General features: G+C 40.1%; 1 protein-coding gene across 1 annotated transcript; it reads left to right on the top strand.

Moving 5' to 3' along the window:
• The first annotated feature begins 832 nt into the window (after positions 1-832).
• Positions 833-17,737, top strand: LOC121025253 (testis-expressed protein 11-like). The gene is made up of 5 exons (XM_040467712.1): positions 833-978; positions 2,372-2,480; positions 3,387-3,507; positions 16,450-16,614; positions 17,500-17,737. The coding sequence occupies exons 1-5, from the start codon at positions 894-896 to the stop codon at positions 17,569-17,571; spliced, it is 552 nt and encodes a 183-aa protein (XP_040323646.1). The 5' UTR covers positions 833-893; the 3' UTR covers positions 17,572-17,737.
• Positions 17,738-26,302: the final 8,565 nt, after the last annotated feature.

Here is a 26,302-nt window from a genome sequence, read left to right as displayed (position 1 = left end):
GTTAAACATCTAAAAACTCAATAAGCTGCTTGTTTAAGATGAACATGCTTCATTCAGTTTATTTTATCGGTGCTATACCTCAAAACTTTTTTTAAATTCAGTCTAACAAACATGAATAAAAACTATCTCATATCATGTGTTATATGCCACCTGATATAATATTCTGCCCATGGTGATACCCAAGAAATATTGACTAAATGAAACGATTTGGAAACTCTCTTTTACTTTGCTTGAAATAAAACCACAGTTAGTTTATACAGCACTGTATCTTTCAGTTAACTCAGTCATTAAAGTGAGGCAGATAAACATTGGATTTGGATTGAGGCAGATGAACAGCAGGACTTTTTCAGGCTATTCAGGAACATCATGGCAATAATTTCAAGAAATGTAAGCAATGCTACTGAATGCATTATAGGGTGCTGAAAGAATTGGTGAGTTTATAGATTTAAAAATATGAAAAATCTGGGTTGCCTTGGTTGGTTAAGTTGGTTAAGTTTCTGACTCTTGATATCAGCTCAGGTCATGATCTCACAGTTCATGAGATCGAGCCCTGTATTGGACTCTGCACTATGCAGAGCCTGCTTGGGATTCTCTCTCTCCCTCCCTCTCTCTGCCCCTTCCCCTCTTGTATTCTCTCTCTCTCTGAAAAAAAATAAACATTTTTTATAATTTTAAAAATGTAAAAAATCTATATACAGAACCTGGGACAGTCTTCAAATTGTAAATAAAATTAATTTTCCTCAACAGGAAAATCTCCCCAGAAGAGAGCTTGGAATAGAATAATAAAATGTAATCACAGAGAATGTTGCATTTTTGCCTCCTTCTTAGGGAACTTCTCAGGTGATCCATGTGAGACACTGCTTCTGCTGTATGAGTTTGAAGTTAAAGCCAAAATGAATGATCCATTACTTGACAGTTTCCTGGAATCACTGTGGGAACTGCCTCATTTGGAAAGTAAAACATTTGAAACAATTGCCTGTAAGTGCTATATTTATGTTTTTGGTAGGCTGGTACCTACCCATTTAGATTGTAATACTTTTTATTCCAGTCTCTATTCTTCATTCTTTGCCCTTAGATGGGAAATAATAATGTTTCTCCTTCTCTAATGGCATTCTTGAACTGTCATGTATTACAATAATTTATGCATTTATCTTTTTATTTATATGAGACTATAAACTCCTTAAGGTCATGAAAAATAAGTGCTTGTATTTGTTGTACTTATAAACCTGAGTGAAGTGCATTAATCATAATCAAAGCTCATTCTAGGTGTGGAATTGAATTATATAACTACACAGTAGAGGGAGCTTAACCTTCAGAAAGTTTTACTCAGGTAGCTAGAAGTGACAGTCACCTGCTTCACTAATCAAAGGTAATGCAATCTCAGCAATTTATTAAAGTGTACAAAGAGGAGCACCAGGCTGACTCAGTTGGTAGAGCATGTGACTCTGGATCTTGGGATTGTAGGTTCAAGCCCCATGTTGGGTGTAGAGATTACTTAAAAATATAATCTTTCCCCCAAAAAAGTATACAAAGAAATACTGGTAATATTTTTTTAACACAATTACCACTCTCAAATTTTTGGTTGGGCTCTAAGTAAGTAGTCGTTGGGGTCTCAGAGCCTGTATGGGAATATGCTGCAGGAAATAACCTAATTATTTTCCCTTTTTTCTCTCTCACCCTCCTTGGGAGCCTATGTGTGGTTAATAAAGGTATTAGATAGCCCCAGGTGCACAAAGGTCACATTTGCCTTTCCTTATCTTGCAAGACAAAATTCTAGAGACATGGAGCCTGTGGTGTATACTTTGTAGACATGTGATGGTGACCACTTCTCCTTGTATAATGGATCTCCAATTACAGAGGCCTGGTAAATGCATTTGGAAGTTACAAGGTTTGTCATCCCCGACACTCACTCTCATGTCAAGTGATTCCTGTTTATAGTATCAGACCAAAGCAATATATTGTATAAATCTGTTTTTGATTATTGCTCTTTTACTGGTATGCTTTTTGTTTCCATCTTGGTGTGCCCCTCCTTGACTCTGGTTCATAAGATTATTGCTTTACCTGTATGACTATGTGTAGGGTCACAGAAACAGTAGGTTCTCTTGATGTTTGCTGAATAAAAGACAATCCTGATAACCCTACCATATTACTTTGCCCAGAAACTATACACTTTCTCTGAAAGCCACCATGGACTCATCATTTCATTAAATTAATTTTTGTGGTTTTTGTTGTTGTTGGTGGTGGTGGTTGATTGGTTTGTGTTCATCTGTTTCAGGCTAGTTTCATTAGAAAAATCAAGTTGTAGCCTGGGATGAAAATGGTGATGGATGAGACTATGGTGTTCACAGCCTTTTTTCTTTCCCTCCTATAGTGTTAGCAGTGGAAAAGCCTGCACACTATCCTTCCATTGCTCTGAAGGCCTTGAATAGGGCTTTATTGCTCTACAAAGAGAAACAATCAATTGATGCTGTGAAATACAGGTTAGTAAATGTAACTCAACACTGAAGCCAAGCTTTTCGATAGTCAAAAGAGGTATATAAGTCATCAGTCATACTCAACTGGTCCAATTTAAAAGTTGATCAGGGGCACTCCTGTAAACTCTTGAACTAAAAAGCCCTCAGAACAGCTTCATATTTAGAGTTGTATTATAGGCCAAGAATTAGTTATGTCACAGAGTCTGGTTTTCCCAAAAGGGAAAAAAAGGGAGAAAGTTGCTTCTTTGTTGTGAGACTATATATATGATAAAATTATTGAATACCTTTCAGAGATTAATATAACAAACACCAGTGTGTCCACCACCCAAATTTAACAAATGTTAACATTTTGCTAGTTTTGCCCAAGACGTTTATTTTTCCTAAGCACCTTTCTTTAAGGACCAATAAGTGCTGTACATCATAATACAAAATATTATTTATTACATATTTTATGTTTTCTGTACCTAGACATGGAGGAAAATGATGCTATGTGAGTTTTCTGCAGAAAACTTTATTACAGACTTTCTTTTCTGAGACATGAGAAACAGTTCTCCTGGAATTATTCCCAGGTTAAATCCCAATTTCCTTGCCCATTTGAGGATATAAAGAGATGCTTTAAAGTGCCTATAGATTGAACCAGCTCATAAAATATAATAAACAGCCACTACTCCTTGATGCAGGAAACTAAAAAAAGGTGAAAGAAACCATAGGCATAATAAAAAGGAGGATTGGTCAGCCCCTTTTATAGCTTCAAAAATCTGTCTTCTGAGGTTGGAGGCCAGATAAAAATGAGGGAAGAACAGAAGTGTTTTGAAGCTCGTAGTCTGGGATGAGATCCAGATTTTACTTATCTTAGCCATGAAGCCAATGATTTATTTCCTTATGGGATGAGTTTTCTCTTTTTGATTTCAGCAAATGTGTGCGAAACTTGATTAACCTCTTGGTGCCAGATGGGGTGCCAAGTACAGAACTCTGTCCCCCAGAAGAAATTTGGGGTTATTTTGAAGATGCTCTGAGCTTTATTAGCCACACCGTAAGTCGAACAGTGATATTAAGCTATCAGCTAATTTTAAAGAACTGTCTTTTGTGTTAGAAATTACACAGAGTTAATGCTTTCTGGTATGAATTTTAGGGTAAATAAATTCATATTACAATATACTTAAACATTATAAAATTTCCCTTGGTTTATGAAATGTAAATAGTTAAAAGTAGAAAATTTCTGATACAAGTATACTATGGATTAAGTGAGAATAACAGTGCCACCTGGTATTTTAAATTATTTGTGTTTTCGGGGCGCCTGGGTGGCGCAGTCGGTTAAGCGTCCGACTTCAGCCAGGTCACGATCTCGCGGTCTGTGAGTTCGAGCCCCGCGTCGGGCTCTGGGCTGATGGCTCAGAGCCTGGAGCCTGTTTCCGATTCTGTGTCTCCCTCTCTCTCTGCCCCTCCCCCGTTCATGCGCTGTCTCTCTCTGTCCCAAAAATAAAAATAAACGTTAAAAAAAAAATTAAATTATTTGTGTTTTCAAAACCTGGTAGAATTGTTACTTCCCAGTGAGGTACTAAGCCTTTGAAAAACATTGTTATTCCTTCCATTTCTCAGAGGCAGGTAATAGAGAAGGAGGAACACTGAGGACCTGTATTTTAGTCCCTCCTCTGTTGATTTTTTTCTTTTCAGCACAGGTTTATTCAATGATTTTTAAATTAGCTTTATTGAGGTGTGATTTACATATCACAAAATGCACCCTTTACATGTGTACCATTCAGTGATTATAGTAAATTTATAGTGTTATGCAACTGTCACCACAATCCAGTTATAGAATATTTCTATTACCACAAAGTTTCTTCTTACCTATTTGCAGTCAATCCCTGTTCCTACCTGCAGGCCCAGGCGACCACTGATCTGCTTTCTATCTCTGTAGATTTTCTCTTTCTGGACCCTTGATATGAATGAGACCATGCAATACGTGATCTCTTGTGTGTGGCTTCTTTCAATTTAGCATAATATTTTTGAGGCTGGTGCATGTTGAAGCATGTATCAGTATTTTAATCCTTCCTATTGCTGAATAAATAGAATATTATATTCTACTTGATGGGATATGTCACATTTCTTTTTTTTTTTTTTTTTTAATTTTTTTTTCAACGTTTTATTTATTTTGGGGACAGAGGGAGACAGAGCATGAACGGGGGAGGGGCAGAGAGAGAGGGAGACACAGAATCGGAAACAGGCTCCAGGCTCTGAGCCATCAGCCCAGAGCCCGACGCGGGGCTCGAACTCACGGACCGCGAGATCGTGACCTGGCTGAAGTCGGACGCTTAACCGACTGCGCCACCCAGGCGCCCCTGTCACATTTCTTTTTGCACTCACTCAATAGCTGGTAGACATTTGAGTTGGTTCCACTTTTTAGCTATTATGAATAATACTGCTGTGACATTTGTGTACAAGTCTTTACGTGGACATATGTTTTCAGTTCTCTTGAATACATGAATTTCTGGGTCATATGGTAACTTCATGTTTAACTTTTGGAGGAGCTACAATCTGTTTTCCAAAGTGGTTGCACTATTTTACATTCCTACCAGCAGTGTATGAGGGTTCTAATTTCCCCACATCCTCATCAACACTTGTTACTGTCCATCTTCTTTGTTACAACCATTTTAGAAGGTGTGTGGTGGCAGCGTGTTGTGATTTTGATTCACATTTCCTTGATGGTTAATGGTGTTGATATTTTTTTTATGTGTTTATTGATCATTTGTCTACCTTCTTTGGAAAAATGTCTATGGTTATTTTCCCATTTTAAAAATTGGGTTCTTGTTGAGTTGTAAGAATTATTTATATGTTATAGGTATAAATCCTTTATCAAACATACAGTTTGTAAATGTTTTCTCCCAATCTTTGGCTTGTCTTTTCATTTTCTTAATGACATCATTTGAAAAGCAAAAGTTCTAAGTTTTTATGAAGTCTAATTTATCAGTTTTTTATTTTGTGGTTCATATTTTGGCCATGATAAGAAATCTTTGCCTGTCTCAAATTTACAAAGATTTTCTCCTGTGTTTTCTTGTAGAAGTTTTTATGCTTTTATCTCTTAAATACATGTTTATGATCCATTTTGAGTTTTCAGTTTTGTTGATGGTGTAAGGTAAGTCTTTTATTTGTTTGACTTTCCATATGGATATCCTTCCTATGCTGTTTGACTTCAGTTTTCTCATTTGTAAAATGGAAATAATACCTTCTCTGATTCCCACACTGAGGTTTTAAGGATCAGTTGAAATAATAATATGTGTTGTAGGGGCGCCTGGGTGGCGCAGTCGGTTAATCGTCCGACTTCGGCCAGGTCACAATCTCGCGGTCCGGGAGTTCGAGCCCCGCGTCGGGCTCTGGGCTGATGGCTCAGAGCCTGGAGCCTGTTTCCGATTCTGTGTCTCCCTCTCTCTCTGCCCCTCCCCCGTTCATGCTCTGTCTCTCTCTGTCCCAAAAATAAATAAACGTTGAAAAAAAAATTAAAAAAAAATATGTGTTGTAAACCTTATATAAACAGCTCATACACATGTAAGGTGGTATTGTTATTATAAGGGAGCTATAAAATATTAAGGTTAAACGACTTGCTTAAAGTCACTCAAAAAGTCATTATTTGAGTCCCTCAGAAAGTCATTATTTGAGTCCATGTTAATAACTGAGGATCCTGACCCTGCTTTAGGCTCAGTTACCTCTTCATATAAAAATATCTGCAATCCACAGCAGATGGCAGAACAGTATAGTAGGGTGACAACCTGGTACAAACCAGCATCGACTTCAAAAACCTAGAATTCTCCTGGAGCTATGTAATTATGGCCTGTGTGAATTTAAGTTTTTAAAAAAACTTTAGCATTGAACATTTTGGATGTGTACATTTTTTTACTTTCTTTTGGGAAGAAGAGAAAATTCTATTTCTAAGCCATGAGCCTCATCTGGACCTTCAGATGTGTTTGCCATAGTAACTAATACAAACTAAAATTAAATTTTACTGTAAATCCAAATTGATCCATTTCCATAGTCTCTATATAAGGCCGAAACTACTCTGAGCATTTTTGTGCCACTTATATTCTGTCTCTTACTGTTCCATCTTTCTGGCTCTTGGGTTTCCTGCTGGAGAGCTTAATGTTTTTTCTACTTTTTTGATAAGTCTCCCATCCATTATTGCTCATCCCCTGAAACATGATGGGAAGGTATACTTTCTTATACAGAGATTATTTTAGTAATACCCTTGGCTCTTTATAGAGTATATGTTGCTTTTTCCTTTCAATTGGATGTGTTGTGTATCTCCTTTGTTTTAAATGCTTGAGAGAAAATTCTGCCCTTGTTTGACTTTTCTAATGACCAGGCACTCATTCATTATTTATTGAGCAGATAACCTTTATCAAATGCCTCCATACTTGGCAAAATGGCTATGACACAGATATAAAACCTCGTGTCTCACAGTATCATGCTTTATATTTTACAAAGCATTCTTACCTCCATTATTTCATAGGATCCCCTCCTTCCCCCCCGCCCAGCAATTCTGTGAAGTAGAGAGTGCTGTATTATTAACCTTGACAATGAGGAAATTTTTAAGACTTAAAAAAGTCAAGTTACCACATTGGTCATATAGTGGTGAGCATAGCTGCCTTCCAAAAAAGTCAAGTTACCAATTTGCCTAAGGTCATATGGTTAATGAATGAGAGGACTAGAACTCAGATCATCTGACCTCAGTTCCAGGGCTCTTTCCACCAGAACACACATCTTCTTTACCTGCTCTTACTAGGATTCAGTTCAAAGGAAAAGGCTCAAGTTGGTATTCAGAAGCTACTGCCAATGAAAAACCAGGTTGGATGACTTTTATGCTTAAGCAGGCAAGATTATATACAGTAGGTTGATGTTCTAGATTATTTTTAAGAGAAAATGGATTGCTCTGGTTGTTTTTCTAAGTTAAAATTTTATTTTGAAATGACTGTAGATTCACTTGCAGTCATAAGAATTAAATATAAGAGATCTTAGATATGCTTTACCCAGTTTCCCCCAGTGGTAAAATCTTATAAACAGTATCACAACCAGGATGTCGACATTATTACAGTCAAGACACAGAACTTTTCCATCACAGGGATACCTCATGTTGCCCTTTTATAGCGTCCACCCAATTCTTTCCCACCCCAGCCCCTCCTTAGTTCCTGGCAACCATGAAGCTATTATCGATTTCTATAATTTTGTCATTTCCATAATGTTCTATCAATTGAATCTTACAGTATATAATTTTTGAGATTAGGAATCATATAGTATATAACCTTTTGAGATTAGCTTTTTGTCAGCAGAATTCTCTGGAAATTCTTCAAGTTTCAAGTTGTTGGTTATATCAGTATTTCATTTCTTTTTTTGCTAAGTAGTATTCCATGGTATGGATGTAGCAGAGTTCGCTTAACCATTCACCTATTGAACGACATCTGCGCTGTTTCCAGTTTGGGGCTATTACAAATAAAGCTGCTGTCAACATTTGTGTACAGGTTTTTGTGTGAGCATGAGTCTTCATTTTTTTGGAATAGTACCTAAGAAGGCAATTGCAGGCTCATATGGTAATTGCATGTTTAGATTTTAAAGAAACTACCAAACTGTTTTCCAGAGTGTCTGTAACATTTTACATTCTTGCCAGAAATGTGTGAATAATATGGAATCTCTACATCCTTGTCAGTATTTGGTGTTGTCACTTTTGTTTTATTTTAGCCATTCTGATAGGTGTGTCACAATATCTTACTGTGTTTTTAATTTGCATTTCCCTAATTGCTAATGATGCGGACCATCTTTTCATGTGCTTATTTGCTATCTGTATCTTCTCTGGTGAAATGCCTGTTCATGCCTTTTGTCCATTTTGTAATTGGATTGTTTTGCTTGTTTACTGTTCAGTTTTGAGAATTCTTTTTTAAAATGTTTATGTATTTATCTTTGAAAGGGGGGAGAGAGAGAGAGCAAGTACGTGAATGGGGGAGCAGCAGAGATTAATGTTTATGTGTTATACCTGTTTCCGTCTTTTTACTTTCAGCCTGCCTGCAATTGTATATATTTTTTAATGTTTTATTTATTCTTAAGAGAGAGAGAGAGAGACAGATCATGAGCGGGTGATGGGCAGAGCGAGAGAGGAACACAGAATCTGAAGCAGGCTCCAGGCTCTGAGCTGTCAGCACAGAACCCGATGCAGGGCTCGAATCCACAAGCCATGAGATCATGACCTGAGCTGAAGTCAGATGCCCAACCAACTGAGCCACCCAAGTGCCCCTAAAATTGTATATTTGAGGTGAATTTCTTGTAGACTGCATATAGACAGCACATTTTTTAGTCCACTTTGCTAATTTTTAAAAATTTTTTTAATGTTTATTTCTTTTTGAGAGAGAGAGACAGAGCATGAGTGGGGAAGGGGCAGAGAGAGGAGACACAGAATCCGAAGCAGGCTCCAGGCTCGGAGCTGACAGCACAGAGCCCCATGTGGGACTTGAACTCATAAGCCATGAGATCATGACCTGAACCAAAGTTGGATGCTCCACCGACTGAGCCACCCAGGCGCCCCAACTAATCTCTGTCTTTTAATCAGTATGTTTAGATCACTAATCTGTTAGGGTGTAAGTCTGCCACTTCATTTTTTTGTTTTTTGTTTTGTTTGTTTTGTTCTCTCTGTTTTTCATTTCTCTTTTCTCTTTCCTGCCTTCCTATGAATTACTTGAACATTTTTTAGAATTCCATGTTGCATCATCTATAGTATTATTAACTGTATTTCTTTGTACAGCTTCTTTTTTAGTGGTTGCTTTAGGTATTACAGAGTGCATACGTGTGTGTGTGTGTGTGTGTGTGTGTGTGTGTGTGTGTGTGTGTGTGTAAAACTTATTACTGTCTAGTTCTGTCATCATGTGACCAGTTCAAGTGAAGTATAGAAACCTTACTTCTCTTTACCTTCCCCCACTTATAATTGTCCTAAATTTTCCTGTACCTACATTTAGAACTACATCAGTGTTATAATTTTTACTTAATCCTTCAACCATAATTTAGAAAACTTGGGATGCCTGGGTGAGTCAGTTGGTCAAGCATCCAACTCTTGATTTTGGCTCAGGTCATGATCTTGCAGTTTGTGAGACCAAGCCCCAAATTGGGCTCTGCACTGTCAGTGCAGATCATGACCTGAGCTTAGGAGAAGCTTGGGCTTCTCTCTCTGCCTCTCCACTGCCCATTTGTGCCTTCTCTCTCTCTCTCAAAGCAAATAAATAAACATTTAAAAAATATAAAGAAAATAATTGAGAAAACTCAAAAGAAGAAGGAATTGTATTTTATTGTATTTACATATATAAAAATGCAGGCTTACCATTTTCTTTCTTCCTTTTTGATGTTGCAGGGTACCTTTTCTATCATTTCTTTTGTTTAGAGAGCTTCCTTTAGACATTTTTTTAGAGAAGCTCCGTTGATAAATTCTCATAGTTTCTCTTTATCTGATAACGTCTCTATCCCCCCTTCATTCCCAAAAGATGTTTTTGTTGGTTATAGCATTCCAGGTTGATGATCCTTTTCATTCAGTACTTCAAAAATACTGTGCCACTCCTCTCAGGCCTCCAAGGCTTCTGGTGAGAAATCTGCTAATCTTCAACTTGTTTTCTCCCTATAAATAAAGTGTTATTTTTCTTTGACCTCCTTCAACATTTTTCCTTTGTCTTTGGTTTCAGAAGCTGGACTGTGATGTCTCTTGGGTAGATTTCTTTGGGTTTGTATTGTTTGGGGTTCACTCTGCTTTGTGAATCTGTAGGTTTATATCTTTGCCAAATTTGGTAAGTTTTCAGATATAATTTCTTTGAGTACTTTTCAGCCCCCACCCTCTTTCTCCTTTTTCTGGGACTCCAATGAAAGGAAAGTTAGAACCTTTGTTATTGTTCCACGAGTCCCTGGTGGCTTTATTCTATTATTTTTTGCTTATTTCTCTCTGTTGTTCAGATTCATTAATTTCTGTTGTTCTGTCTTTGAGTTCACTGATCTTTCCTCTGCCTCCTCCATTCTGTTGTTGAACCTATTAGTGGAGGTTTTTGTTTCAGCTATAATATTTTTCAGTTCTAAGATTTCCATATGATCTTTATATCTTCTGTTTTTTTTTCTGAGACTTTCCATTTTTTTCTATGAAGTATGTACATTACTGAAGCATTTTATGATTTTTTAAGTTTTAATTTATATTTTTTAATTTTTTAATGTTTATTTTTGAGAGAGAGAGTGAGACAGAGTTTGAGCAGGGGAGGGGCAGAGAGAGAAGGAGACACAGAATCTGAAGCAGGCTCTGAGCTGTCAGCACAGAGCCCACCATGGGGCTCGAACCCACAAACTGTGAGATCATGACCTGAGCTGAAGTCGGATGCTTAACCACCTGAGCCACCCAGGCACCCCAGTTTTAATTTAAGTTGCAGTTAGTTAACATACAGTATAATATTAGTTTCAGGTGTACAATTCAGTGATTCAACACTTCAGTACAATATCCAGTGATCATCATAACAAGTGCATTCCTTAATCCCCATCACCTATCTAACCTATCCCCCTCCCTCCCCTCTGGTAACTGTCAGTTCTCTATAGTTAAGAATCTCTTTCCTGGAGCACCTGGGGGGGCTCAGTCAGTTAAGCATCTGACTCTTGATTTCACCTGAGGTCATAATCTTACAGTTCATGAGTTCAAAGCCCTGAATCAGGCTCCATGCTGACAGTGCAGAGCATGCTTGGGATTCTCTCTCTCTGTCCCTCCACTTGTTCTCTCTCTTTCTCTCTCTTTTAAAAATAAATAAACTGTAAAAAAAAAAAGAAGACTCTGAAAAAAAAACAAGGAGAACAGATTCTTTGAAAAAAAAAAAAGAATCTTTCCTGTTTGCCTCTCGTTTTTCCCCCTATGATTGATTGTTTCTTAAATTCCACACATGAATGAAATTGTATGGCATTTGTCTTTTCTGACTGACTTATTTCACTTAGCATAATACTCTCTAGCTTTATCCACATCGTTGCAAATGGCAAGATTTAATTTTTTTGATGTTTTTATTTATTTTTGAGACAGCACGAGCTAGGGAGGGACAGAGAGAGGGGGAGACAGGAACCCAAGTGGGCTCTGTGCTGACAGCAGAGAACCTGATTCAGGGCTTGAACCCACAAGCCATGAGATCATGACTTGAGCCGAAGTCAGATGCTTAGCCAGCTGAGCCACCCAGATGCCCCAAGATTTAATTCTTTTTGATGGCTGAGTAATATTCCATTGTATGTATATGTATGTGTGTGTGTGTGTGTGTGTGTGTGTGTGTGTGTGTATATATATGCACACACCCCCTCTTCTTTATCCATTCATCAGTCATTGGACATTTGGGCTCTTTCTATAATTTGGCCATTGTATATAATGCTGCTATAAACATCAGGGTGCACGTATCCCTTCGAGTTAGTATTTTTGTGTTCTTTGGGTAAATACCTAGTACTGTAATTGCTGGATCATAGGATAGTTCTATTTTTAACTTTTTGAGGAACCTCCATACTGTTTTCCAGACTGTCTGTACCAGTTTGCATTTCCATAAACAGAGCATGAGGGTTCCTCCCCATTCTCCATAGACTTACCAACACCTATTATTTCTTGTGTTGTTGATTTTAGCCAATCTTACAGGTGTGAAGTGGCATCTCATTGTAGTTTTGATATGTATTTCCCTGATGATGAGTGATGTTGAGCATTTTTCATGTGTCTGTTGGCCATCTGTGTGTCTTTGGGAAAATGTCTCTTCATGTCTTCTGTCCATTTTTGTATTGGCTTATTTGTTTTGAGGGTGTTGAGTTTTACAAGTTCTTTGTATATTTTGGGTACTAACCCTTTATTGGATATGTCATTTGCGAATATCTTCTCCCATTCTATAGGTTGCCTTTTAGTTTTGTTTTGTTTCCTTCACTGTGCTATAATGGTTACTTGAAAATCTTTGTCAGATATTGACATTTCTCTAACCTTGGTGCTAGCATCAATTGATTTAATTCAGTTTTGAGTTCTTCCTGGCTCTTGGTCTAATGAGTGGTTTTTTTTATTGAAACCTGGACATTTTCATATTATGTTTCTGAAATTCTGGATCTCATTTAAACCTCTGTTTCAGCTGGATTTTTCTGACACTGCTATGCCAGGGAAGAGAGTATGACCTTATTACTTCTAGGTGGAAGTAGATGCTCAGGTTCCCCACTTGGCCTCCATTGATACTTAGGGTGGAGGATTCCTTGTTACTGCTGGGTGGAGATAGTATCCCACATGGTCTCCATTAACACCATGATAGAGGTGGCCTCATTATCTGCTGTGTGATGGTGAAAGTCCTGCCTCTTTATGAGTGTTTACAGACTTTGTTCCTCCTTTGTTCCACCTTCTCTGGTGGTGGAAATGTAGGTTCCACTGATATTTCAGGGGGTAGGTGAATGCCTTATTACCAGCCATTGGATATGAAAGTTTTGTCTCCCTATCTGGCCTTCTGATACTATGCAGGGTGCCTCCTTATGCCCTCACAAGGGGAAAAATTTAGGCTCCCCAGTTAGGTTTTTCTGGAGTGGGTGGGGCTGGGATCACAGGCTTTTCTGTGATGTTCAGCTGTATTAGAGCCGTTAATGTCTAAAGGCTTTCTGTCTTGCATTGCTGCCCTTTTTCTGGTCCTTTGTCTATAGAGAACAGTCTTTTCTTGGGGCTTTGGTTTGTCTATGCCTGTTGGCATCTGTAGCACCAACTCTGAGCTATATGAAGCAAATAAAAACCCAGGGAACTCACCACTGTATCATTCCTTGGCCCCAAGGTCTCTAGCCAATCTTTCTTCTCTCTACCTTTCAGTCTCCTTATGTTTATGAATAGTGTCTTTTTTGAGTCTTATGTTTATTTTATGTCTAGGGTTTTAGTTGTACTTAGTAGAAGGAATAGGGATGAGTACATCTACTCCATCTCATAGAAGTGGAAGTTCCCTGGTTCATTTTTCTCACCATACAGAAACATAGATAATGGGGGGTGGGGAATCCCTACACTTAAATAGAAGGGACAAACCAAACCCTCGTAGCTGACATCAGAGTCACAAAGAGTCACAAAGGCATGTTGCATAACCAGGAAGAAGCCCAGAAGAAATCAGCCTCTATTCTTTTACAAGGGAAGCTAAGGTGGTCCAAACTACTGAGCTACATTCTCTAGGAGTTTGCTCCTCAGAGTATAGTCCATGGACCAGCAGCATCAGCATCCCCTGGGAGCTTATGAGTAGTGTAGAATCTCATGCCCCATCCCAGACCAAATGAATCAGAATCTACATTTTAACAGTATCCCTATGTGACTTGTATGCACTTTAAAGATTGAGAAACACTGCTTACTCATTTGTCAGTATCATCTTAACATCTCACATTTGATATTTTAGTTCAACTGAAAGAATTACTACTTCTGCCAATCATAAAATAGTTTATAAACAAGACTTGGGATCTAAAGGAAATGAAAGGTAAAGTTTCATTGTCTGATAGAATTTAGAAGTGAAATTAATGATCTTTGAAAAAGGTTATTTATTCCATTAATTTGTAAACTGAGGCATTGAAAGATTAAATATCTAACACAAGCTCATACAACTATGTAACAGCAAAGCTGAGAATTGAACCCAGTGCACTTTCTTCATCGCACAATGGTCCTTGGGTTTTTCTTCATCTAAATCTTTCTTCTTCCAAGCTTCACATCTCCTTGAAACTGGAATTGAGGTCCAGGCAAATATATCTTTGATTCAGGCTTTGATATTGTGTCTCTTCTGGATTTCTGTAGTTTGTTTCCTAAGTGGTCTGTAACTCTTTCTTCTCTTCTCCAGTTTTACCTGTTCATCTCTATTAAATATATCTCCCTAAAACACAAACTTTACTATATCAGTGCTTTTCCCCCAAATCTCTTTTTCCCTCTAGATTTCTAAAAGCTCTGCATTTTCTAAATCCTTACCCTCACTCTAAAGGCTACCTCTAATTTCATCCACCACCACCCCCCCAAAAAAGACAGTGTTTTCCCCCACACAAATGTAGGCAATATTCTCCTTATTATCAATCTTTACCTCTTCTCCCTCTTCCTCTTAGAACAAAGCAAGATCTTTCCTCAAGACATGTCTGTCACTAATTGTTTTTGTGGAGGTCTCATCTTCTCCCATTCCCTTTTTCTCAGCAGAAGAAGGAACTAAATTACCTGAATCCTTGCTTCCTTTGTACTTGTTACACACCATCTTCTTGCTGCTTCTCTTCCCTTGTAATCTGTGTCTTCTATCTCTTAGTTATCAGTGTTGTCATGAACTAGCACGTTCTGAGCCAGTTTTTCCTTCCTTGGTCACTTCAGTTTATTATCCTAAGGGACTTTGGCATCCCTGTTATCAATTCATCCACTTCACAGTTTTTTGCCCTTCTTTAGCCTCTGTCTGTACCCCATATAAGGTCCACTTCCGAGAAGAAAAACTCAAAGTTTTTCGAGTTACTATAATCTCTCTTACTTCTCCATACTTGTTCTTTGCTGTCACTTATACTTCAAATAACTCAACCCTTCCCATTCTCTTATAGTCCAGTCTAGCCACATTCCTTTTTTTCCCTTTCCTTTTTTCTTTCTTTCTTTCTTTCTTTCTTTCATTTGGTTATACCTCCCGTTTAACTTTTTTCTAGCCTAATGACCCAACACTATCAGTTCTCCTGATACTAAGAAGCAGAATCACTAGAGAAAAGCACAGAACTAATACAAATTTATGTTGAGGTTTGTTTTTTTTTTTTTTAATTTTTTTTCAACGTTTATTTATTTTTGGGACAGAGAGAGACAGAGCATGAACGGGGAAGGGGCAGAGAGAGAGGGAGACACAGAATCGGAAACAGGCTCCAGGCTCTGAGCCATCAGCCCAGAGCCCGACGCGGGGCTCGAACTCGCGGACCGCGAGATCGTGACCTGGCTGAAGTCGGACGCTTAACCGACTGCGCCACCCAGGCGCCCCTGTTGAGGTTTTTTTTAACGTTTATTTATTTTTGAGATAGAGACAGAGCATGAACGGGGGAAGGTCAGAGAGAGGGAGACATAGAATCCGAAACAGGTTCCAGGCTGCGAGCTGTCAGCACAGAGTCCAACGCGGGGCTCGAACTCATGAGCCGTGAGATCATGACCTGAGATGAAGTCGGACATTCAACCGCCTGAGCCACCCAGGAGCCCCACAAGTTATCATCTTTTACCTCAGCTACTGTAGGAAACTTTTAGCTGGTTTCCTTGCATCTCTTGCTTTCATTTATACCTTTCTCCATCCAGCAACCAGAATGATCTTTTAAATTTTCAAATATGTGACCTTGCTTAATCTTCTGTGGTTTCCCATTGCTTTTAAAGACCAAAATTCTAGGGGTGCCTGGAAGGCTCTGTTGGTTGAGTGTCAGCTCAGGTCATTATCTCATGGTCTGTGGGTTCAAGCCCTGTATTGGAGTCTGTGCTGACGGTTCAGAGCCTGGAGCCTGCTTCAGATTCTGTGTCTCCCTCCCTCTCTGCCCCTCCCCCACTCATGCTCTGTCTCTCTCTCAAAAATAAGGAAACATTTTTTAAAAATTTTAAAAACTGCTTCTTGACACACTTCTCTGAAAATTAGGGGTAGGTGTTGGTGAGATAATCGACAGAGGACAGCACCAAGGGAAGCCCCAGACAGGATAGAGGCTTTTCTCCTGCTTAGAGGAGACCAGGAATGAGTCCAACCAGGCCTCAGAGCTTTTTCAATTTATGTGTCCCTTCATGAAGTCGTCTTGCCTTATGTACAGCTGACAAACTTTTAAGATGCTCTCCTCCTACCTTCAAGGAATACAGGATTGTTCATGGAAGCTGTGGCTCCTTCTTCACGTTAGCAGAGCACCCATTGTTTGCTTAATAATAACACTGATACAGTAACACTGATACAGTCAGTACTACAATGACTGTGACAGTGATAACTGTAAACCCACTGTTCTTGGATTTCAGGAAGACTACCCAGAATCAGAGACTCTCTGGCTGATGGTCAAGTCCTGGAATATTGGGATATATATGTACGGCGGAAAGAAGTATGTATCTGCAGAAAAGTGGTGTGACCTTTCACTGCGTTTTCTTGACCACCTTGGCTCCCTCAAGAGAAACTATGAAACTCAGGTGAGGAGAGAGAGAGTAGGGGTGGATGATATGACTCGGGGAGCAGAGAGGCTATCTGGGCACTCAGTAAAGACTCAGTCCTACCTTCCTTGGCTGGGAAAGAATCTTGATCATTGTTCCTCACAGTGGTTCCATAGAACAGCAAGAGTTAGGGGACTGTAAACAGTAATGTTTTAGAGTGGAAACCAGGAAGGGTGATGAACAGAGGAGAACTTAAGGATAGCAAATGGAATCTAAATAAGAAGAATGGCGAGACAAGGGCGCCTAGGTGGCTCAGTGGGTTGAGTGTCTGACTTTGGCTCAAGTCATGATCTCACGGGTTCGTGTGTTTAAGCCCCACATCAAGCTCTGTGCTGACAGCATGGAGCCCACTTCGGATCCTCTGTCCCCTTCTCTCTCTGCCCCTCCCCCACTTGGGCATGTGTGTTCTCTCTCTCATTCCCCCCACCTCTTCCTCAAAAATAAACATTAAAAAAATTAGAAGAATGCCAAGACAGAGCTCTGGAAAGATGCATCAGTGTCAATGCCAGTGCAAGTAGGGAAGGACTGAGCACCATGCAAAAGATCACTGTTTACGAAAGTATTTTCTCTAGAAACTAGTTGCAGACTTTTAGGCCATTAGGTAACCAGGAGAGGCTTGGTGGGGGAAAAAAAAGTCTTGCTACCAAATAAGGGCAGAAGATATTTTATGTTTTAAGTACCACCTCCCTTACAATAGCTGCCTGTCCCTAGCAAATGTACCTAGTGCTATGGGGTGCTTCTTCCCTAAGAGAGTACTATATTTTTTCCGCAAAGGGGTTCCTCAGAACTCAGAAGGTCAAGGTTAGACTTCCGTGCTATCACCTTGCGTCTCTCAGGAAATCTATTTGCTGTTCTCTTTCCTAGATGAATACTCTGTATGGCGAGCTGGTGGAAGCATTAAGCAAAAGCAGGGGCTCAGTTTTCAACGAAGAGTGAGAAGAGCTGGAATAAGGCATCTGAGCAGGCAAGCTGACATCTACTTGAAGATGTTGAATACCTAAATTCTTGCCAGACTTTATCTTGAGTTCTTGTTTCTGTTTTTTCAAACCCTGTTTTCTTGCTGTTACGTGAAATTTTCTGAATTAAAGCATTTTGACTGTTACTGCTGTGGCCAGCTCATTTCTGGTGGACAAATTTTCCAAAGTACCAAGGATGTTATTATATGTTGAAATAGCCATATGAAGTAAGAGTATTCATGGCCCATGTGAGCAAAAACATTGTAGTCCAACACAAGTTGCATTCTATTCCAGAAGTGCTTGAATTCCCACTACCTGAAGGTAACAGAGAATCGCGGACTATTCAGTAGAAGAACTTAGTCGTCAATGGGCCCAGAATTGATCAGATTCATAAACTTGCTCTATGACACCCTTGAGAATGGGTCATCCAGCCTCTATCGGAGCATATCGTGTGACAGGAACGCCCACGATAGCTCAATCCACCTTTTTTTTTTTTTTTTTTTTTTTTTTTTTAATTTTTTTTTTCAACGTTTATTTATTTTTGGGACAGAGAGAGACAGAGCATGAACGGGGGAGGGGCAGAGAGAGAGAGGGAGACACAGAATTGGAAGCAGGCTCCAGGCTCTGAGCCATCAGCCCAGAGCCTGACGCGGGGCTCGAACTCACGGGCCGCGAGATCGTGACCTGGCTGAAGTCGGACGCTTAACCGACTGCGCCACCCAGGCGCCCCACAATCCACCTTTTTTTCTAATAGGGAGACAGAAATTTGTCTCCCTATAACAAGTCTGCTTTCTCTGCCCCAGATACACTTTGGAGAACTGAAGACAGAAGTCAGTCTCCTCCCTGTCTTCCTGGCTTTTTCTTCTTCTGCTTGAACATTCCCAGACCCCTCCACTGTTCCTCATATGATACGGGCTCGTACCTTCCAAGAGCCACATCCCACGTTCCAGTAAGGTCTGACCCACACAGAATTCAGCAGCCTCATTCTGGCAGGACTTGAATTAGTGTACTATAAGATCACATTGGCTTTTTCCCCCAGTTGATCTGGATGAACATCTTTAGACTTTTGATTTCGAAACAGTTTCATACTTACAGAAAAGGTGCAGAGAAGCACACAGAACTGCTATATACCCTTCGCCCAGCCTCCCTATATGTTGACATTTTACCACATTGCTTTTATCATTCTCTCTTTGTGTGTTTCTTTCTAAACCATTTGAGATTAATTTGCAGACATCTTGCTCTGTTACCCCTTAATACCTCAGTGCATATTTCCTAAAAACAAGGACACTCTGATACAGGACCACAGTTAATCCATCAAAATTAGGAAATTAACAAGGATGCAATTCTAACATCTAATCTACAGACCTCATTCAAATTTCACCAATTGTCCTAATAAAGCCCTCCCTAAGTTTAGAATCATAAGTTGCATTTAGTGGTCATGTCTCTTTCATCTCCTACAAATGGAAATAGGTTCTCAGTCTTTCCTTGCTTTTCATGACCTTGACATTTTTAAAGAGTACAGGCTAATTACTTTGTCGCGTGTACTGCAGCCAGGGTCTGTTTGATGTTTCCGAATGATTAGATTCCATTTACGTATTTTGGGAAGGCCTGCAACAAAATTGGTGTGTTCTTCCTGGTGCATTGTACCAACAGGCACACAATGTCAATTTGTCCCATCACTGGTTAAAGTTAAGATGGCATCGACCAGGTACTTAGTAATTAAAAAGTAATTATGAAGTGCTTTGTGGAAGATAATTTGAGACCAGATTTTCCATTCCTCATTAAGCTTCCACTTACTAGTTTTAGCATCCATTGATGATTCTTGCCTGAATCCATTTTTACTGTGATGGTTGCTAAATGTTGATTTTTTTTAATTTCCGTCATTCCCACTTCATTTATTAGTTGGCGTCTGTTAGGTGGAACATGTTCTTCTCCCCCATTTATTTATTCATATTTTTAAAACAATTTTTTGTAAGTAGGCTCCACACTCAGTGCGGGCTGGAACTCACAACCCTGAGATCAAGACCTCAGCTGAGATAAAGAGTGGGACGCTTAACTGACAGAGCCATCCAGGTGCCCCTAAAATGTTTAAATACAGACTGACGGATTTCTGGTTTACTCAGTGAGTTATAATCCACTATGTCTTTTTTTTTTTTTTTAAGAAACTGTTTCTTTTCTGTCCACCTATTTCCATTTCATTTGCCTTTGTGGAAGAGTAGCTTAAGGCCACTCAGTGGTTGTTCCTCCCCATTCAGTGGTCTGAGCCATGGGAGCTGCGGACCAGTCTTCAGCAGAGAACCACTGAATAGGCACAGAGGGCACCTGCGTGCCTTCAGAGCAGTCTGTGACTTCAGGTTAAGTAGCAGTGGATTCAGGAGCTGGAGCAGTCCATTCACCCTCATGTTCCACCTTGGTCACAGCCTTTTCAGCAGCGGCCTGCTCTTCCTTCTCAATCTCTTCAGGATCTCTGTAGAGGTAGAGATCAGGCATGACCTCCCATTGGTGTTCGTGGGAAATGGTGCCACGCATGTGCAGAACTTCTAGATCATCATTTTGCTCAAAGCTGGCTCCTATGTCCTTTTGACATGTCCCTATCAGTTTTTGAACACTTCCTTTCTTTGTGACACAGTAAGATGTTCCAGCCTCATGTTATAGTTTCCCTGCCCCAGCACTGGAATCAGTAATTTCTCCAAGAATCCCTGGTTCCTTTTTAATTGAATGGTAGCTAGTGCCCAAGATCTGAGGCACTCATTACCGGGACACCATTGTTTCTAGGTCCTCTCAGTGGACAGAGCTAGGAAATAGTAGCCAGAGATATTTTTTTAAGGTTACTTACTTATTTTGAGAGAAAGAGAGAGGCAGGGAGGGGCAGAGAGAGAGGAAGAGAGAGAGAATCTAAGCAGGCTCCACACTGTCAGCACAGAGCCCAATGCAGGGCTCATACTCACCAACCATGAGATCATGACCTGAGCCAAAATCAAGTCTACTGCTCAACCGACTGGGCCACCAAGGCACCCCCAGAGATCTTTTTTTATGTAATCTGCACAGCCAATGTGGTCAAACTCATAACCTCAAGATAAAGGGTCACATACTTTCCCAGCCAGGCGCCCCCCCAGTGCTAGGAAATAAAATGTGTGTATGTGTATGTACATCTACACATGTACATGCATATCTATAGACGGATATGGATACAGTTGACCCTAGATAGGGATGCCAATCTCTGCGCAGTCAAAAATGCACATACAATTTTTGACTCCTCAAAACCTAACTACAAATAGCCTACTGTTGACTGGAAGCCTTACCAATAACAGAAACAGTCGACCAACATATAATGTGTATGTGTATTATACACTGCATTCTTAAGCTAGAAAAAAGAAAAATTTATTAAGAAAATCATAGGGAAAATACATTCACGGTACTGCATCGACAAAAAAAAAAACCTATGTGTGAATACGTATGTTAAAACTGAGTTCAGACCAATACCTCCATTTTCAATCCAACACGATTCTGTCCTAGCCATCTTCCCCTTCCGTATTTGCAACTGTCTCTTCCCACATTGAGAAACCCGGCTCCTGTGACTCCCAAATAGCCACTTACTGGCTCAATCCCCCTGTTTGAGAACACTCTCCCAGCCATCCTGGCCTGTGAGGGCTGCCCCTTTGGCAAGCCCTGGAAAACACACTAACCAAGTCATCAGCCAAGCCCCCATGCCTCTCTAGGAAGCAAGTTGAGCCGTTAGCTGAGTCACCATCAAGGTAAAGAGCAAAGGACCCCATTCGCATTTAAACAGGCATTTCTTATTGTCGACTCACTGGACTTACTGTTGACTCTCCCCGGCCTTCACCTTAGTTTATTCGTACTTAGCTTTGAGAAGTCAGCTCAAAGGCAAGTTCCTCAGAGAAAACTTCCCTGCCTGGGTCAGGTTCCTCTGTCATATGCTCTCCTAGCACTCAGTTGTTATTCATCATAATTTGTCAATATATATTTGTTCGTGGACTAGTTTGATTAATATGAGTCTCTCCCAATAGTGTTTAAGTTCCGTAAGGGCAGACAGTATGTTTTCCTCACCACGGTATATCCCCATTGTCTAGCGCAGTCCTGGCACCTTCAGCAAATAGTTGTTGAAGGAATGAGTGAGAACTTGGTTTATTTTCATACCTTCCTGTCATTAATTAGCACCTCGGTTGTACTTCCAGTTTTTTCATCTAATTGCATTCATCCCTATTATGTTGCTCTTGCCAGTTATTCTTTTTGGGTAGAGTCTATCTGTATTATGTCACTATGCCTCTCAGACCTACTTTTTATCTTGAATAAAATTTTTTTAAGCTTATTTTCAGAGACAGCACAAGAGAGAATTCCAAGCAGGCTGTGCACTGCCAGCACAGACCACGATGTGGGGATTGAACCCACGAAGCCATGAGATCACGACCTGAACCGAAATCAAGAGTCAGATGCTTCACCAACTGAGGCACCCAGGCGCCCCTGTCAGACCTACTTTATCTGCCTATTCTGTCCACATGCCATCTAATGCCTTTATCCAAATAAATGATCAAACATCCTGAATAGGGAGAGGGCTGAGACAAAGCTTGGTGACATGCCTCGCAGTCCTACTTCCAAGTTTATTCATTCATGCAACAAGTACTTCCTGAACACTTGGAGAAAGTACATGGTAGACCGTATACTGGGCACTACGATAGGTACTGGGGATAGAGTGAACAAAACAGAAAACAAAGTCTCTGCTGCGAGGAGCTTGCTTTAACATTTGAGTGGTGGGGGCAGGACAGATAACAAACTAGTACGTAAATAAACATTGGCCCATCAGTTAGCACACTTGCGGATGATCACTCACCCATTCGATAAAGGTACTAAGGTACTATCTACATTTTCCCAACTTTTTCACAAGGATATCATGAATGACTTTGTCAATGCCTTGCTGGAATCTGGATACACTATGCGATGTTCCTCTGCTTTACCCATTGACTTACACTTACTAAGGTCGTCTCAGCAGAGGAAATGAGCTTAGTCTGTCTTGAGCTATTCTTAAGTAAAGGGCTTTCTGAACCCTTTGTGATCACGAGTTCCCTTCTAGGTGTCATGCAAGCCATTCCTTCCCATAATGTATTCTGGAAACTTGCCTGTGATCAAGATGAAACGTACCTGTCGGAAGCTTGTGATGCCTACCATCTTCCCTTTAAAAAGGAGCATACGGCCTTCTCTAGGCTTCCAGCATCTTTCTTATTCCCCCTGGCTCCCCAAGGGTCACAGACTCCAGTGCAGTGATCTCATCTGTGGGTTCTCCCAACATCCTGAAATACAATTTGGGCCAAGAGACTCAAAATCATTTAAAGCACCTTGATGCTTCTTAGAATTTTTGAACTTATGGGGGCACCTGGGTGGCTCAGTCAGTGAAGCATCCGACTCTTGAAGCATCAAGCTCAGGTCTTGATCTCGTGGTTTGTGAGTTTGAGCCCCACGTCGGTCTCAGCACTGACAGTGCAAAACCTGCTTAGGATTCTCTCTCCCCTCTGTCTCTGCCCCTCCCCCACACACGCCCACTCTCTCTTTCTCTCTCAAAAATAAACTGTCCAAAAAAATTTTTTAAAGAATTTTTGTACTTACTATGATGGTTCCCTCTTAACAATGTCTGCTTGACCCTTTCCAGGCTCACAGGCAGTTTGTATGGCAGAGAAGACCAAACAAAGCAAAGTGGGAATTAAAGAGGTTTCTTGATCTGTGTTGTCTGACAACAGTACTCCATTTCCTTTTTTATTTTATACCCTGTGGCACTACTGGAATTCTTTTGGCACATGCTTATAATTTTAAAAACTAATTTTAATTAAAACAAAATGTACTAAAAAAACAAAACAAAACAAAACAAAATGTACTATCTGCCCCATCTTGCAGACTTCAAGGCCGCCTTCATTTGCCTTTTCATGCAAACAAAAGTGAAAGCAGCCTCTTTTTCTTACTCCTGGAATTAGCTCATTTTGGGTCAGGCCTTCCTAATGGGATTTTGGCGGTTCTGGTGTTACTGTTTCATATTCGGCATTGGTCAGCTGCCCTCCTCTCCACCTTTCTCATTTCTCATCATCAAAGAGTTCTCTGTGCATCTACATCATTTCCTTTAGATACCTTTCCTTTTATTTCTTCATTAAAATATTTCACAATTACATGGTCAGAATTTAGTTTCTAAGAATCTTTCAGCCCTTTGGAAGGGTGGCCAAACAGAAAATGCCAGAAAACTTAGTAGATATGAATGAATACCTACTAAGTGCTAAGCACTTCACATGTGCTATCTTATCTAATTGTTATAACAAGCCCAGAAAGCAGTGGCATTCTGTTATTCTGTTATTGTTCCTTCTTTCCTTTCTTCTTTCTCCCTCCCTCCCTTGTCATTTCTGTGAGAAATGGAACCTCAGAAAGTATAAGTAACTTAACCAAGGTCACACAGCTGCAAAATGACAGAACCATGATTCGAAGCTAAGATCTGTTGGACCCCTGCTTTTTCTTCTTTTTTTTAAGTTTATTTATTTATTTAGAGAAAGAGAGAGAGAGCACAAGTAGGGGAGGGGCAGAGAGTAAAGAGAGAATCCTAAGCAGGCTCTTCACCTTCAGCACAGCGCCGGTCAAGGGGCTTGATCCCAAGAACCATGAGATCATGACCTGAGCCAAATTCAAGAGTCAGGCACTTAACCCATTGAACCACCCAGGCGCCCCTGGACCCCTGCTTTTTCTTTGCCCTCATGCTACCTTTCTTTTCTCTGAGCTGTTTGAAGTCTGCCTTCTTAAGTTCTACGGCAAAATACCTTACTGTGTCCAGCCTTACATTCTTACAAACTCTTAGCTAAAATGGTTGCTCTTCAAATTTCCCCTGCACCAATCAGCTCTTCATTACTAGTCAGAATTAGGACCTAAAGAACAAACAGTCCCTCTTGCTGATTTGTTGACTTTCTTTTTTTATATTTAACAAAAGAAATTTTTTTTACTTTTTTTTTTTTTTTTTTTTTTTTTTTGAGAGTAAGACAAAGCACGAGCTGGGAAGGGACAGAGGGAGAGAGAGACACAGAATCCGAAGCAGGCTCCAGGCTCTGAGCTGTCAGCACAGAGCCCAATGTGGAGCTTGAACTCACGAACAGTGAGATCATGACCTGAGCCGAAGTTGGACGCTTAACTGACGAGCCACCCAGGCACCCCTCATGTTTGTAGATTTCTATGCAGACAGCACTATGTAACCTCCCATTCTCAAAGCCATTGGTTTTCTTAACAATGTGTTCCTCTAGATGCAAAATTCCAGTTGTAAGTTTCATTCCTTCAAGTCTTAATAAACTAAAATTTCATATTTACTTCATAATATTAGGTGGTACCATATGAAGTTGCAAATTTATAAGCCCCAAATGGTTGAATGTTGGCAATTTCATATGGTTCAACCCGATGCATGTGCTGTGCATTGATGCAGAAACACCTTAACCCCGTAAGTTCTGTTTATGACTCTCTTTTCCCAGACGTATTCTGTGACTGAATGGGCACCTCTTACGATAGTGCTCTTGTTGTCATATCTGATATCATCCATAGTAATTGATTTTATAATATCAGGGCATTTCTGCTTTCCCTTCCATTTTCAATTTCAAGTTCTCTTTATCAGATCAGCAAGGCTCTGGGTAAACACATTTTTTTTTAGTTATCATAGAGAACTCTGTCCCTAGCCAAGAGCCAAGCAATCTGGTGTTTTAAACTATGGTCCAGACAAAACAAATCCTATTCTAAAATTCCATTTCTATAGGCAGCCATTTCATCTTCCACATATTCTTTTCTATTCCTAAGTACCAGTTTTCCTTTGTAAGAAGAAGAGAAAACACCACATGGTCCCCCAAGTCCTTGAATTTGCTACCCACAATTTCATAGTATTGAAGATGATTTCCATGTCTCCTTTGGTGGGGCCCCTCCCCCCTGTAAAGCGTACACCTGTTAGATTAAGAGGTGGAGGAAGGTGAGGGCAGCCTGGCTGGCTCGGTTGGGAGAGCACGGGACTCTTGATCTTGGGGTCATGAATTTGAGCCCCACGTTGGGTGTAGAGATTACTTAAAATCTTTAGGGGCATCTGGGTGGCTCAGTCGGTTAGTGTCCTACTCTTGATTTTGGCTCAGGTCATGACCCCAGGATTGTGAGATCAAGCCCTGTGTGGGGCTCCACGCTGATAGCGTGGAGCCTGCTTGGGATTCTCTCTCTCCTCTGCCCCTCCCAGTTCTCTCTCTCTCTCTCTCCTCTCAAAATAAATTTTAAAAAATCTTTTTTTTAACGTTTATTGAGAGACAGAGAGAGACAAAACGTGAACAGGGGAAGGGCAGAGAGGGAGACACAGAAACTCCAGGCTCTGAGCTGTCAGCAAAGAGCCTGACCTGGGGCTTGAACTCACATACCGTGAGATCATGACCTGAGCCGAAGTCAGACACTTAACCGACTGAGCCACCCAGGTGCCCCAACTTAAAAAAAAAAATCTTCAAAAAAAGAGAGGTAGAGTCAGGTGGAAATGAGCAGCATTTGTTTGATATGATAGCTTTCCCACAGCTCTCTGTTAAACTGCAATGACAATATATCAAGGAAAATATTCATATATATATATATGCATATTTATGATCCCTCCATATTGTCAATCAGGAATTCACCAACCATTCATTCATCTGTTTGTTCATTCATTCATTCGTTCTTTCATT

The sequence above is a fragment of the Herpailurus yagouaroundi genome, unplaced genomic scaffold, assembly GCF_014898765.1.
Source record: "Herpailurus yagouaroundi ecotype Mexico unplaced genomic scaffold, PumYag 67569, whole genome shotgun sequence".
Taxonomy (NCBI): domain Eukaryota; kingdom Metazoa; phylum Chordata; class Mammalia; order Carnivora; family Felidae; genus Herpailurus; species Herpailurus yagouaroundi.
Note: the sequence above shows the minus strand (reverse complement) of the source record. Positions and strands in the feature narration are given on the sequence as shown.